This window comes from Chelmon rostratus, chromosome 23 (genome assembly GCF_017976325.1).
Source record: "Chelmon rostratus isolate fCheRos1 chromosome 23, fCheRos1.pri, whole genome shotgun sequence".
Lineage (NCBI taxonomy): Eukaryota > Metazoa > Chordata > Actinopteri > Chaetodontiformes > Chaetodontidae > Chelmon > Chelmon rostratus.
The window spans coordinates 6,762,495-6,778,182 of NC_055680.1; the positions used below are offsets into that span (position 1 = coordinate 6,762,495).

The 15,688-nt window shown below is 46.1% G+C and overlaps 1 protein-coding gene across 1 annotated transcript in view; it reads right to left on the reverse strand.

Moving 5' to 3' along the window:
* Window positions 1-2,445: 2,445 nt before the first annotated feature.
* plcb3 (phospholipase C, beta 3 (phosphatidylinositol-specific)) overlaps window positions 2,446-15,688 on the reverse strand; it is a 40,615-nt gene continuing 27,372 nt past the window's right edge. The window contains exons 10-34 of the mRNA XM_041964621.1: window positions 15,420-15,566; window positions 15,149-15,306; window positions 14,511-14,593; window positions 14,334-14,418; window positions 13,420-13,567; window positions 13,148-13,249; window positions 12,990-13,063; window positions 12,805-12,901; window positions 12,467-12,551; window positions 12,246-12,370; window positions 11,804-11,958; window positions 11,557-11,718; window positions 11,363-11,462; window positions 11,146-11,250; window positions 10,617-10,711; window positions 10,289-10,430; window positions 9,949-9,990; window positions 9,682-9,791; window positions 9,423-9,532; window positions 9,134-9,293; window positions 8,826-8,902; window positions 8,641-8,730; window positions 8,452-8,509; window positions 8,217-8,303; window positions 2,446-7,743 (exon numbers count right to left, since the gene is read on the reverse strand). Of these exons, the coding sequence (XP_041820555.1) occupies window positions 7,423-7,743; window positions 8,217-8,303; window positions 8,452-8,509; window positions 8,641-8,730; window positions 8,826-8,902; window positions 9,134-9,293; window positions 9,423-9,532; window positions 9,682-9,791; window positions 9,949-9,990; window positions 10,289-10,430; window positions 10,617-10,711; window positions 11,146-11,250; window positions 11,363-11,462; window positions 11,557-11,718; window positions 11,804-11,958; window positions 12,246-12,370; window positions 12,467-12,551; window positions 12,805-12,901; window positions 12,990-13,063; window positions 13,148-13,249; window positions 13,420-13,567; window positions 14,334-14,418; window positions 14,511-14,593; window positions 15,149-15,306; window positions 15,420-15,566 (2,918 nt within the window). The 3' untranslated portion in view covers window positions 2,446-7,422. The remainder of the gene's footprint in view (window positions 7,744-8,216; window positions 8,304-8,451; window positions 8,510-8,640; window positions 8,731-8,825; window positions 8,903-9,133; window positions 9,294-9,422; window positions 9,533-9,681; window positions 9,792-9,948; window positions 9,991-10,288; window positions 10,431-10,616; window positions 10,712-11,145; window positions 11,251-11,362; window positions 11,463-11,556; window positions 11,719-11,803; window positions 11,959-12,245; window positions 12,371-12,466; window positions 12,552-12,804; window positions 12,902-12,989; window positions 13,064-13,147; window positions 13,250-13,419; window positions 13,568-14,333; window positions 14,419-14,510; window positions 14,594-15,148; window positions 15,307-15,419; window positions 15,567-15,688) is intronic.

Consider the following 15,688-nt stretch of genomic DNA (forward strand, 5'->3'; position numbering starts at 1 on the left):
GAGCTCTAAATAAATATTTACCCTAATGTAAAGTGGGACATTACTCATTTTAAAATAACCCCCCACAGCCTTTATATGTGTCAAATTGCAGAAAATTATGTCATTTATATTTCTTTTTTCCAGAAAAGGACCCCCATGCTCCCCACTCTAATTGTGCCCCCCCAGATTATTAACATGCACAACACTCTTGCAGTATAATATTATCTGCAGTCGTTTAGTTTAGCTGGTGTAGCATCAAATATTTGAGATCTGTCTAATATTTATTGCTCTAAGGCATGAAAAGGAGAGCACAGAGTCACAGAGAGACGGGTCTGATGTCTGGAGCCTGAAAGATGTCCTGCGCCGCTCACAGGACTGTGGAAGGATAAAAAAAAAAAAAAAAAAAGCAATGTCAGAGCAGGAGGACAGAGAGAGGCAGACAGAGAGGAGTGAGAGGATGAGGGGGATAAAACGACAGAGAGGGAGGGATGAAAAGAAACAGATGCAATCAAAGAGAGCAGGCAGTCTCTGCAGCCCACAGAGGACGGAGCAGACGTTTAGCAAACAGGAGGGATGAAGGAGGGAGAGGGCAAAAGAAAAAAAACAAGGGATGAGGGAGAAATGATGAGAAAATGTTTTTTTGGTGGGATTAAAGTTTTGAGGAGGAGAACGGGGAGTGTTTGGATAAGTTGCGAAAAGAAGAAGAGTTCTGTTATATCAGGAAAAAACAGATGCAGGAAAAGTCTGGAGAAGAAGAAGAAGAGGAAGATGATGAAGAGATAGTTGGAACAGATTCCTCCGGCGGCGCCATCATTTCTTTATGAGGTTGTGGACGTTTGGAAATGACGCAGGTGATTATTGAGTCCGGATAAAAACGCGCGTAATCTCCCAAACCAATTGCCTCCTCTCACACTGAGGATTTGCAGCAGGTAATCAGCGATCCGTGATGGATTATGTTCTCAAACTAACCTCCCCGACCCTGCCGAGCAACAGCGAGGGATGAGGGATGGATGAGGGGAGGCAAGAGAGAGAGGAAGAGGAGGAGAGGAGAGTGTGAGGATAAAGCTGCTGCCTGGTCTGTAAGCTGCCAGTTAGATACAACAGCAGCTTCACTTCCTGTCTCTGCTGAGTAAGAGTGTGTGTTTACTCGTGGTTATTCACGTGTGTGTGTGTGTGTGTGTGTGTGTGTGTGTGTGTGTGTGTGTCCGAGTGAGTGATCATCATCATATTGATGGAGGACACAAAGCTTCCCACCAGCTACAGATCAGCATGGAGGGAACACACACACACACACACACACACACACACACACACACTGTGTCTGACTACTTTAGTAAAGGCTAGCAGTTTGTACTTCAACCAATCAGATCTCGCTACGACTTCCGTGAGCCAATCATCTCTCTGCTGCTAAACTTGAAGACTTTAAAAGCTTCACCCCATTCGCCTCCACATCCGTCCAGATCTTCTGCTGGGCTGCTCTTCACTCTTTCACCCACCACCACCAGTGTTTAGAGCAGAGGTGGGGGGCATATCCAGCCTCCACGCCGTATGAGGCCCATGAGGCAATTCAAAACTCCTCAAAAAGTTCTTTAAACAGCAATTACTTTTTACTGCGATGAAAGAAAATAACATAAACCAGTAGACTAACACGTTCCAGGTGGTCCCTTCCAGCTGTGTGCCTGTCCGGGTCAAGATCAGGGTGAACGCAGCACCACCAAGGGCTTATCATTGATGGTGTGCATCATGCCGACTGTCAAGAAAACAAGACGCAGAGCCTCGATAAGTTTCTTGTTGAAGTAAAAGGCAAGCCGGCAGCTCCATCCATCGCATTAGAGGTGGGGTGTGATACATATATAATTCAGCATGGCCCATGAAGGATGTCATAAAAATTGAAATGGCCCTTGAAAGGAGAAAGGTTCCCCACCGCTGGTCCAGACTCTGGTGGGATTTTCTGGGGACATTCCTGCACAGCTAATGGCACGATGATGGTGTCCGCTGCTCAGGATCTGTTGAATAAAACTCACAGAAAATAATACTGAACTGCCGCCTTTCACAAAAAATCACTTTCTGTGCTCCAGCGGTGCATATTACTGTGTGCTTTAAACTAAGCACACAGGAAGCTTCTGGCTCGGTGGGACGTGAGCGAGCAGGACGCCAAAACCAGCCTCTCTGACAGCTCAGTCTGCAAACGTGTCTGAGTTAAAGAGGGTGTGAGGGCAAAGCCGGGCCCTAGAACTGACTCTGTCATATTCAATAACCTCAAAAGACCTTACACAGCAGGACATGTTGAATAATGGACACTCTTCATTACAAACGGATAGGAGGTGATCACCCAGAAAGCCTGAAATCCATCCAAAGAAAGCAGCGGAAGTGATCAGATCTTTAGAGGGAAAAAGAGCAGAAAGGATTGTATGATGATGCACAAACAGTCTTCATCACACACAAAGAAAACAGCAGAGGTTCAGCTCCGTAACAGGAAGTTCTGAGTTTATTACTGAATGTTCAGCCATATACTTTATATTAATTATGCAGGAACAATAAAATATTACATCCTTGTATAGCATTCCCTTTATATCCAACAGTCATATACACGACATATACAGTGTCAACACAGCTCACTACATGTCTTGTCTTATGTATATTGCATGCTATCTGAAGTGCACAAGCACAGCTGCTGCTTTCAGTCATTTGAACTAATCCAAAAGTAAAAGATGGTCTCATTACTGGGGGAAACTGAGGGGATGGAAATGGGACAGAGGGGTAGAAAGAGGCAGGAGAGAAAACAAAGAGGGAGAGAAGGCATGACAGCCAGAGGCCTCAGGGTGGGCCTGAGGGAGACTCGTCACACCAAATGTCTAATAAGAGCAAAGTCGAGGAGGGTTTGTGCGCATGCTGCCGAGGCGAGCGTCTAATGGTACGCTGCCGTGTTCGTGTCAGAGCGTGATATTGTGCGCGTCCGTTTAAATGAGTGTCTTCAACGAAATAACAGAGGTTAAAGCTCAGGGCTGACAAGAAACAACCCCCAGGCTGCGTTCCGGCGGGAAGGAAACTAGCTAATGGCGCCAGCACGCCGACTGCACTCCTCTCTCCGTGTGCCGGAGCAGCACGGGCCGAACGGCCATGAGCTGAAGGGAAGAGAGCTGATGTCGGCCTTTTTAGTGTCAGTAAAGATCCTGATTCTACATCGGATATCCAAATATGTTGCCTCATAATTTGGTTTGAAGGGATTATATACTGGCTTCTTGGGAGTTTGACCCGTTTTGCACAAACTCCAGGATTAACTCTGTGACTGGCAGATAGCACTGTGTGTGCCGTGCACATGCTAATGATTTAGCATGTAGTATGTTACGCAATGCTGGGCGATCACAAATAAATAGTATAACCCAAAGCCAGAGGATAAAACTTGCAGTAATCCAAATTTAGCTTTTTCTTTCTTTTAATTTATGGCCAATAATGAAAATTAAATGTCAATTTCAACTATGAATGAATCCTGCATTTCCCACTTGGGTGCACACAGTACTGACATATTATCACCTTTTTTTAGTTAAACATGCCATACATGTTAGCATTGCCTATTTGTTGCCTATTTACACATCCAGCAGACACAGAGCAACATTAGCATCCGTTTGGACTTGTCTTTTTGGCCATCTGAAAAATGTTAGTTCAATATTCACTGTCCTCTTTGCTGCTTTGGTTCCCAAATCCTGTGAAAAGGTATCGCACAACTCCTTTGATGAAAACAGCTGCGATCCACTGTAAATATACAAGTATTGATCAGTGCAGCTTTAAAGTCTAACATTAATCAACAGCTGAAGTAAAAAAAGGGGGGCATTTAATGTAATTTCAAATGATCAGTATTTTGTATATTTTGGATCATTAGCAATTCAAGGCATATAAATCAAAATGGCAGTTAGTCCCTGAACGCATCATCTGTACTTCCCAGCACACAGAACCTTTTGTCCACACAGTTTATGTGATGAAGCCAGTGGGCTCCCCCTGGAAACTGGATTATCATCTTTTGTCTTTCCTGACCTTCAGAGACACCGAATGTCTAAACTTAAAGCCACTGGCAGCTATCAGGAACCAACAACATGCATTTTTACTGTAGAGTAAGTCTACAGGTCAATGGACTTACTTAGAAAAAAAAACATGTATTTTAAATATCTGAAGTACCTGTGGTTTGTGGTATTTTCCATATATACACATTACAGTTTCTTACATTATTTTTCCTTGTAGAATGTTATATATTAGACATATAATACATATATTTGTCTTCTATTAGTCTTTTTGTCACACAGAGCACCTGTGGGAACAATAATACAGTATATAACTGTACTGTAGGTGCAATTATTACATCTGACTTGCACCCAAAAGCCTCCGTTTTATGTAGAAATGTGACTCTCGCCAGTTGATTCATGACTTTGTTTGATTTCTAAAGATGTAAGGTGTTAGGTGACAATTAAGTTTATCACAAGGACTACAGTCATTGGACTTAAGTGGTTAATAAAAAGGTTTCATTCTCATTTACAGCATAAAAAAGCTTTTTCTAAACGCAAATGGTACCAAATTAAAAAAAAAAAGCTAAGGTGCAAGGAAAAAACTTTTCATGTGTCAAAATATGCTCAATGACTCTTCTGCCAGCTCTCGTAAAAATAAACTGCTGCTGACACGAAAAGTACAAATCACTGGAAAGCAGTTGTATTGATGTCACAGGGTCTTCAAAAGCAACAAAAGCAGAGAAGGAGAAAAGTGCATTAAAACCTGAAGAGTCTGGGATGAAAGGGGCTGAAACAGGACCACCTCTGCGTGACCTGGAGGTAACGTGCGAGTGTTAACTGGAATACCAGCCGCTGGACTTGGAATGGCTCGGACCGCCTTGACCCCGAAAGCAGACGGCCTGCGAGGGACGAGTCGACTTCTTTTGGAAAGGAAAGCTTTGGGTGCGAGACGGGCGCTGGCAGCTTCGCCTTTGTCGTATACATTAGTGTCCAAAATGAGAGAGCCGAGCAGAGACGTTAACACAGAGCAGCGTGGCAGCCAGAGGTGAACAGCCTGCCAGCGCTGCACGGTTACATTATCACAGATCAGAAGGTCAGAGCGCTCGTCTAAGGAAAGCGCTGACCCCAGCAGGTGTGCGCTGTTGCTGCTGTCCTGCTCATGACCTAGAAGTTTAACCAAATTTCATTGCTGTTGTTGGCCTGCAGTTGCTTTGTGGCGTCCAGCATTAAAGAGACACTGCTGCAGGACACACTGAACCTGTAATGGGGGCTCGATGTGTGGAAACCTTTACACTCTGGGGATTGTTACCTGAACGAATGGATACAGATGTTTTCTTCCATCAATAAAAAGTCAAATAACCACAAAAGAAAAAGTTGTTAAAATTTCCATTTAAATGGATGATGGTTTACAGAGTGTGTGTGTGTGTGAGGGCGAATAATCAGACAGACAGGCAGCCAGTGCTCGCTGAAGGAGGGAGGCGGGACGAGGGCGAGACAAGACCCCCCCCCCCTCGAATCCAAAAACAATCTCTACATGTACTTTAAATTCCCTGTCGCCTCTCCCCTCAGCCTCTCCTGACCTCCATCCCTCTTCAGCACTTGTGGTCAGTAGTAAAATTCACATAAAACATGTACACAGAGTGGTGCCATGTGACCCCCCTCAGACTGGAAGAGAGAGACAAGGCAGCCATTAACGTTCACTGTAAAAAAAAAAAAAAAAGACAAAAAAGAAAAGAAAAGATGACGATAAAAAGCGAGGAAGCTTTGATAGACACAAAAACACAGAATTTTAACTTAAAGTACCGTTTTGTTTTCTGCACCACGATCCCACACTCATTGTCCGGAGTATCAAACACAACAAGGGGCATTTAAGAGGGTGTCTAAAATTAAATTTACATGAGCTGCTTGAAGTCATCGTCCGAAGGCTCTCCTACAGTGGCGTTGCCTTTTAAACATACTGTATAATGTGTTTCTCCACGCTGCAAAAGAGGCCGCACACACGCACACACGCACACAGCAGGCTCTTTCCATTTAGTAGGAGATATTACTGTCCCAAGAAGCAGATGTCTCATCAAGAGATTAACTTCTGGCCACACACACACATACGCACATACACACTTGCAGAGGTTAGTTTAGTAATCTGTGATTTGTGTAGAATTATTATTAATAAACTTTTTCCCTAAAGTGTGTGTATCTGTGTGTGTGGTGTGTTTTTCAAAATAGGGGTAGATTAGACAGGATGAGGATTTTAGAGACTTTTGGCCCCTGAACCAATAAGAAAGTCAAAACAGTCAAGCGTGTGTGTGTGTGAGAAAGTGAGTGAGTGTTACATCATTTAAATCCTCCCTTCTTTACCCTCAAACACACACATGCACACACACACACGCACACACTAGCTTCTGGCCAGATGGATGTCTGCTGACCACCCTGCAATGCAACCTTGGCTGCATTTTGATTGGAGGTCAAAAGCCACAGACTTTATCCCGAACCAATGACGCTGCAAATCCTGCTGGGACAGGTGTGTGAGTGAGTGTGTGTGTCCGGGTACAGAATAATAGGATAATCAGGCTGGATGAATGGAAAGCTCAAACCCCCAATTTAGCATAAACAGTTAAGGCTGCAGCACCGCCTGCTGGTCAGCTGCAGCCATTACAGCTCTCTGAGTCTGAGCTAGCTGGGTAAAAATTCAGCCCTCTTCTCCTGTTTATTCCCTCTTGATACTCAATTCTGGAAAATATTTCTCTAATCTTGATCATTTTTACTTGCAAAAACTGAAAAGATGTGTGGTTTTGACATTTTGTTTGTAGCACTCATTTTTATGTGTAATAAATGCTCATCTATTGAGGCCATCATGAAGCAATCTCATTCGTCAAATGTTGCTACAAACAAAATATCAAAAATTTGCAGTGAGAATTACATTTTCCTTCCAGAATGTTAATTATTGGGCCAACTGTGTATATGGCAGCAATTTTCTAACCCTGTTCCTCTGTCAATAAGGTTTAAAGCTTTCAAAAAGTGTCAAAAAAGAGGTTGAAGCTGATACAAGCAGGAAGCTTTTAGCAAAAACAGTGTGAACATAAAGCTCGTGATGCGGTGAAACCACAGCAAAGCTTACTGACCAGACAAAAACTGGGAATGATGCAAAGAAAAAGGTACGAAAATGTATGACATTAAAAGCAAGACAAAAACAGACAAGAAAATGTAAAAAAAAAAAAAAAAAAAAAAAATTGGTTAGGATTATGAAATCTTCCAACAAAAGGCATGATGTGTCATCTGACTAAAACAGCAAAATAAAAAATAATATAGCTCTGTAGACGAGAACAAAACAGTCTGTCATAAAAAAAGGAATAAAATTAGTTAATAATTAATATCATTACTATCCCACATTATAATCATTATAGAACCCAGCTGAATGCATCTATTTTCCTTTTTACAAGTAATAAGTTTAACTGAAGGACATCTCCGCCTCCGACAGGACGGGAGTGGTGGACGAGGAAGTGGAGTCGGCCAGCGAGGCGGTGCTATTGTCCATGCTCCTGTTCCGATTGGTACTCCGATTAGGCGTCGACGGGTAAGACGGCGTGGAGCAGTTGGAGGGCGGGCCCGAGCCGGAGCTGGGGCTGGGGCTGCTGTGATTGGACAGGGGCGAGAACAGGGCGTCCTTTCGGAGGCCTTTGTTGTTGAGCTCCAGCTGAAGGTGCTGGCAGATCTCCTCCGGTAGTCGCTGATACTCCTCCTCCTGCTCCCTCTCCAGCTGAGACTGAAGCTGGACAGAAAAAACACCAGGAGAGTCACAGACTGAGACTTTGGGAAGTGAAATTCACTTTCTCTCTGAGTGTTGAATGAAAAGATTGATACCTCTCTCATGTCTGTATGTTAATTATGTGGCGAGAACCAGCAGCTGATTAGCTTAGCTTAGCATAAAGGCTGGAAGCAGAGGGAAACAGCTAGCCTGGCTGCCTCCAAAGTTTTAAGTGCACTAATTCACATCTACTGCTCATCTTGCAGAAATGTAAGAATGAAGTGATGCATCCAAAGCTTTTGGCTAACAAAAGCTGGCTCTGTTGCTTCAGCCGTCTCGCTGGTTATTTCTCCCTGACAGAGAGTGCAGGATGTGTGATCGTGCCGCGTTTTGTCTTCGTTGGGCGGACTGGAGCACAACCAGACCGCCTCTGCTGTCGAATGGGTTACATGGCAGCACTTCATTGTGTGTGTATGAGTCAGTGTGCCTTTGCTCACCAGCGGCAGCTCCTCGTCTATGTGTTGCAGCACCTCCCGCTGCCTCAGCGTAAGCTTGTCCTGCCTCCTGGTCTGAGCCTCCTCCAGCTGGGGTGTGAGGATCGAAAAAGACAAATATGTGAGAAGGACGAAGAAGATGTGTGAGAGGAGCAGAGCAAAGTTAATGGCAATGGCAGAAAAGTGTACTATAAAGTAGGTAATAAGAGCGTGTGTTCACGCTAGAGGGAGCGATTACCCCGCGGATTAAGGCGACCGAATCTTGAATATGTTTCCTGTTGATCTCATTCAGCTCCCTGCAGGGAGAGAGAGGAAGATGCACACGAGGAAAATAAATGTAAAAAAGGATAAATGGCACAATAACTGTGAGCCAAAATAAGGTCTGACAGCACGTATGTCCAATGCCAGACGAACAACAGTTTCTTACGTTTCGGCCTTGTCTTTGTCTCGGCTCTTGGCTTCGCTGATGCTGTTTTGCCGCTTCCTGTCCAGGATTTTCTGCAGCTCTTTCTTCTCCCTGCAGACACAGTTACACACCAATGTCACGCCATGATTTCAAGTAAAAGCAGTGGCTCCTGCGTCACTCCTGCAAGGTGAACTGGCCCCGCTTACTTCTCGCACGTCTCCCGGAGCTTCTTCAGCTGAGCTGCTTGGCATTCATGGGCCGTCTCCTTTAGCTTCTGGAAGGCCTGAAAACACAGGGCGGCAGAGGGTGACCTGTCAGCGAATCACCGCGCAGATGTACGGAAGTCCCGCAAAGGTTCACAGAGGTCGACCAATGAGGAATTAGTGCGCGTGAGTGTGTGTATTTAAGGATTCAGAGGAGGGGCGCAGTGTTGTAAACTGTGTCACCTTGAGTGTGCAAAGACCGGGGGCGGCGCTGACACCTGCCGTGCGCAGGTGTGCGCGTGTGCCGTTACCTCTTGCAGGTGCGTTTGCTGCTTCTCTCGCTCCACCGAGTAAAGCTGCCGCCGGAGCTTCAGCAGCTCTTGCATCTGCCACTCCCTCAGCTGGACCGTCTGCTTCTCGATCTCCTGGTCCAACGCCGTCAGCTCACGCTGCACCGGCTCCGGGGGCTCACTGAGCACATATACACACATACAAGTTAAGTCAGCTGCAACCATAAGTGCAAGTTTAAGGAAAAGAGAAACTGTTGTCCCACCAACCATCTACCTTTACATCATCATACATTCATCCATCTATCCTTACTTTTTCTTGATGCTACGTTTGAGGTGTTTCTCCATCTGACTGCGCCTCCTCTGGGTGTCAGATTGAACCTGGCTACTCCGACTCTTCTGCTCCTTGCTCAGATTCCACACCTGCAAAGCGCACACAGGAAGCAAAACCTCATTGTTCCGCAGCGCGCAAGCAAAATCACGTGATCTTTCTCTTCACCTCCATTCTCAGTGCAGAGTTCATGCACAGCATCGGCAGAACAGGAGTGTTTCCACTCTGTGGATTTCTTTACCTTCTTAAGGTGCTTCTTGTGCAGCTCTTTGAGCTCTTTGCTCTGTTTCTTTAGCAGCTTCAAATAGTTCTTCTGCTGCTTCAGCTCCTCTATAGACTGGGCCTGGATGTCTGACAGACAGACAGACAATGTCACCTACCAGTCTCGCTGAAAACTAGCCATTCCCATCTCATCCAACTTAAAAAATGCTACACGCAGCTCTACATGACACACAAATGATTCCACTCATCCCTGTGTGTAAATGATAGTGCTGGATTATGACCTTACCTGCCAGAACAGTGGCTATGAGGTCTTCTTTCTGACTTTGTGCTACACACACACACACACACACACACACACACACAAAAAAAAAAAAAAGCACACAGACAGTATGTGTGAAATGGACGATGACTGAATGAAAGGAATAAAACAACGTGCACGGCGTCAGTGTAATCTTAACACATGAGGTGCGGTGAAAACATCAACATTTTTCATTAATGGAATAAATCAGGTGAGGGAATAAAAGTGTCTGATCATGTACTAATTCAATACCAAACGAGGATACGAGCAGATGATTGACAGGTGTGGGTTCATACGCACATGTAGACGTTAAGACACAACATTCTACCTGGGGCAGGTAATTTGATGATGTCAGGGGCATCATCCAATGAGCAGGGGGGGAGGGCGTGGAAGGGGGAGGGGAGTCGACCTCCCTGAATGACATCGCTCTCTCGCCTGGTCTCTCCCTCTTTGGGCTGGTTGGGGACGTGCTGGAGCAAAAAAGCAACAAAGGGATGAAAATGGGGAACGGATATTTTTTAAAAATCAGGGGGGTTGGGGAATTTTTTGTGTCTTTGGATCCACACACACACACACACACACACACACACACCAAACACACACACTTTATTTCCTTTTTAGCTGCTTGTTATCATCCAACACACAGATGTTGTTACCTCATTGTTGTCCTCCAGGAGAACAGCCAGCTGTGTCTCTCGCTTGTGCAATTGACTGATGTGCTTAATGGGGTTGGTCAGAGCCTCCGCGTACTCTGAGAACACACACACACACACACACACACACACACACACACACACACACACACACACAAACAAGACAGAGTGCCTTAATGTCATGGATATCCACGATGATGACTGTGATTCTGGGATTTAATAGGTAAAAATTCCAATGTTGCTTTTAAGTCCCCAATCATGTGCCTTTAATGAGTAGTTCAACATTTTGGAAAATACATTTTCTTGACAAGCGTTAGAGGAGGAGATCAATACACTCTTGTGTCTGTATGGTTACTATGAAGCTACAGCCAGTTAGCTTAGCTTGACCCTTGACCCCTTAATGAATGAGGTAAAACTACTGGACACATTGTTGAAATAATGAGGTAAAAGCAGTGGATGAACAGTTGAAATAACGTAGTTCACGTTGCGGGTTGTGTGCTGGAAGGTGCAGGTGTTAATGTGGTGCTCTTACCCTGGTGCTCATTAGGGATGTAGTCCTGAGCTTCGGTGTAAACCAGCAGCGAGGGCAGCAGCAGGGGCTGGTTCAGATCATTCTTCAGGTTGATGTAGTGGTAGCCTAGAAGGAAGGAAGACACAAATAAATAAAGCAGCAGAATGTCGCACATCAGTGAAGGATGTTCTTTTAATGTGTTACCAGAGCGTGTTTGTGTGTGTGTGTGTGCACTGACCAGGTCTAATGGCGGACACAGGGAGGATGCGGTGTCCAATAAACTTGCCGTTTTCCTCAAACACCGCTATCCTCAGAGAGGCCAGCGTAGGGAGCACCACCTGGAGGGAGGTTGACGGGAGAAGTTCAAAGAGCGTGTGAGGGGTGACGAAGATTTGAAAGACGTCTGAATCAATGTGAGTGTGCAAGAGTTACCTTATTAAACACAAACAATTCATCATCCCACACGGGGTCCAGAGAGTTCCCATTGGATGTTTTGGTTCTGTACTTCCTCTTTGTGTCGGCAGGAAGTCCAAATATGTCCACTTCCACGTACACGCCCACCTTTTTATCTGTCAGGAACTGGCCTGAGATGATCTGGTGGATGTTCACATTAGGCATTAACTTCAACAAGTCGCACAAAGACATTTAATGTCCCGGTGATGACACGTGTTGCCCGCACCTTGATTTTGACAGTATTGGCGACGATCCCGTCCACGATGTTTTCCGTGAAAGGGTCGAAGTGTTTGTCCGTCCTCCTCATGAACTCAGGTTTCAGCAGGTAGCCGCTGCGGCCGTTGTACTCAAACACACCCATGTTGAGCTGCATAGGGAGGTCTGGTGGACAGGAATGCAGCGATGAGGAGGGGAAGGGGGGAAGAGGGATGAGGAAGAGCGAGAGAAGGAGGGATTTAGAGGGATAAAGACTGAGATGTTTTAACTTGACCTCCCGGAGTCTTAAATTATTTCTAAAGCATCTCCACCACAGTATCTGCCCGCCACAGAAAGACCTTTAAGACTTTATTTATACTTCTTGGAATTGAGCTGAAAGCTTAAAAACTCAGAACTTGTTATGAGCCGCTCTGAGCTCTTGGCCATCTGAGTCCAGAAACAACAGGACTCACCGAGGGTCTGGAAGTTCAGCGCCACCATCTGGCAGCCGACATTCCAGAAGAGCTGAGGCATGTAGTTGGAGCTGTCCACCCTCGTTCCTTTGGGGTAGATTCGGCTCAGCTGATTCTTGTTGTACCTGGAGGAGCGCCGTCAAGAACCAAACGCACGCGTGGCATGTATGTGCACCGGCACAAGGTAAAAAGTCGAGACTAGGCAATGTTCTCAAGGATACTCGACGAACTCGATGGGGGAGCTCTTCAGCGTGTCCATGCCTTTGGTTTCCACGAACGACGACATCTCAAAGAACTTCCTCCTCTCTGGTGGGCACAGGAAGTGATTAAGACAATCAATGTGCGACAGGTCTGTGACTGATCATTAACCGCAAATGAGACCACATAGCCGGCCTTTCTGCCTAATGAGCTACACAGGAGAGGTGCTTAGAAGTAACGAGGCTTGTCTACCACCCTCACACACACACACACACACACACACACACACTTTTTCACTTCTCTGTGCACAAACTGCATCTTCCTGTCTCTGCATCCCTCTTTATCACTCACACACACTTACTCGTCGCCACCTCGAAGCTCTTGAATTTGACAGGTTCGATGTAGTTGACGAGAGTCGACATCTCCTCCGTGGCGTTCACCTCACTGCTGGCCGTACCCTGAGGAAAGCAGACACCACCAATCCATCAATCAGGCCACAAGCCAGTCAAACGGCCCCCCGTCGGCCCCCTTCCCGACGGCTCTCACCTCGTCAGAGTTCGGCTTTTTCAGCTCCGCCGCCGGTTCGTCCTCCTCGTCCTCCTCGCTCTCGCCTTCACCTCCTGGTAAGACGTAATAAAACAACTTATGGAAGACGTACACACACTGGCACCTTTAATGGCTCGTTTCTTTCTTCTTCAACCCACCTAAGGACTTGCGAGGCTCCAATTCTTTGACTAGCCTCTCAGCCAGCTTCTCCTCCCCGTTGGACAGGAGCTGACCTCCGTCACTGTCATTCAAAGGACAGTCTACACAGAAAACAGCAAATGACCCGCTTCAGTTGGCCTTCAAGTCTTGTTTTTCGCAAAGTACCAAAAAGCCTCCATCAACCCTAGAAGCTGATTTCACTTCATCATCGCAACCAGACAAGCTTAGCGCGTGAATGCAACCTAAACCTACACACTACAGCCGCGCTCACCGTTGTTGGGCGACGACTGCTCCTCCTGCTCTCTGCGCCGTATGCTGCCCCCACTGGAGGGCCGGTGGTGGTGGTGCTTCTTCTTGTTTTTGATGAGGATCTTCCCCAGCATCTCCTGCGGCGAGGGGAGCGGCTGGCCGGGCTCCAGCTACGGCAAAGAACAGCGAGACTCACTGCTGGGTGGGTCACTTTTTAAGGTTTAGATATGGTGAGCGGGGCTTACGTCGGCAATTAATCTCTGAGCAGACGCAGAAAACTTTTTTGGACAGATCAAGGGATAAAAGACAGAACGCACATCCCTTAAATATGTATCTGAGATGAACAACTTATTCTTGAGAAGAATCGTGAGGCGCTCAGAACAAGGTCATAGTAGTACTGGCCTGGCAGCCACAATGTATTATCCACATTTAGTGGCACAATGTCACAGGAGTCGAGCAAAGTGTTTTATAACCATTAAACAGCCCTAAAATCCAAAGCAACAACTGTGCAGTCTTAAAACGCTGGAAGAGCTTGTTTAGTTTAAAGGTTGTCGTAAAAGTGATTCACATTCAAATTGATCCGTCCCTGCAGTTCAGGCAGCCCTCTCTTTCACTCGAGTCAAAAACTACACTCATTGGATGCTTTTAGCAGCGTTGCTGGTGCGACGTACACAAAGTCAAACTACTTCAAGGCCACAAGTGTGAGTGTATAGAGGTCGAAAGCGCCGCATCACAAGCTGCGTTTCAGTACGAAATGACCCCGATCATGAGCCGATGTGCTTGTCGCCGTGCAGCACCGTGACTGCGCAGTCAAAGAATGTTAGTGTGTTGTTAGTTTTTCTTGAGGAACAGCAGCAGCACTCAAAATGCATTCACGGGCTAAAAACAGACACACTGACAGCGCTCATGTCAGATCTGGCCGGAGATCAGTTTTACCGGATATTTCTCCAGCGGATCAATGAGCAGGGCGTCTCCAAATATGGTCCTGCAGTACTCTGCCATTTTGGCCTGCTGCTTGGCCCTGACGGAACAAGAGGCACATGTTAATAAAACAGCAAGTATTTCATAAAAGCCCTGAATTTTGCATCCGGTTCGGTTCTGAACATGACTCACGAGTCCACGTGGTTTTCAAAGGACAGGATGACGGGGTATGGCGAGGTCTTGAAAGCGCTCTCTGCTATCGCCTCAATCACCTCCTGCAGTCCGGGAAAGAAATGAGAGCATTAAAAAGGAGCTCCATCGGATGAAATCTCTAAGTACACGGTAAAATAAACATTTCCTCAGATTGTTAGGAGTTTCGTGAGTGTTTAGGACCAAAACATACGAACCCATAGGCCTTAAAACAAACAGCACAACTTTGCCCTCCTCATGAAGCAAAGGGGAGAAGTTTTGTGCTGACCAAACTGCATGAATAGGTCATGGTTAAGAGCTCCACACACCAAATCCCTTAATAATTTTCACATTTTTATTGGAAAGAGGAGGACAGATAGCTTGTCAGGGCTTTATAATTGCCTCCATAAACATAAAATACGATGCTTATTGTGTGCAGATGTTTTGGAATTGGCTTATACTGATGCTGTGCCAGTCATATACAGACTGGATAACTGAGGGAAAAACTAACATGAATATTTCATAACCTTGTAAAAAAAAAAGCTTAAGCAACGTGTCCCAATTAAAGTAGACACTTCAATGGGATAATCCAGGGTGATTGAATGCACAACAAATGAATGCCAGAAAGCAGCGACTACCACCTTAAAGGGGATCTCAGTGGTCATGGTGAAGCCGTGGGTGATGTAGGGCTCCTCGTCTTGCGGCCGGCCCTTCCAGCAGTCCAGCTCTACGCAGCGACAGCCGGTCAGCAGCACCTGCCTGTACATCTCAACTGACGACAGGCCGGTCAGCTGACCCACTGGGGAGGGGAAAGGCGGTTTCGCACCCAAAAGGTTAATAAAGACGGCCAGGCCTTAAACTCGCAGGCGTGCCCCGCGAGAGACGTGAGCTGCTGTGTCTGCTTATTCCTACCTGTGAGGTACGTGTTGTGCGAGGAGTTGATGAAGTAGTGGGACAGCGGTTGGTTCATGTCGTCTATGACGTCCAGCCTCTCCGGGGGAACGATGCTGTTTTCCTCTCCTCCCAGATAGCGAGCGAAAGCCTGCAAACTGATCTGGTCTGCGAGAGAGAAAGAGAACATGTGAACCTATTTTTGACAGCTGTCAGTTTAAGTGGACGGACCAGCATCAGCAGCCTTCAGAGGGAGCTCCAGGTCAGGTCTGAACACTCTAGGCTGGATA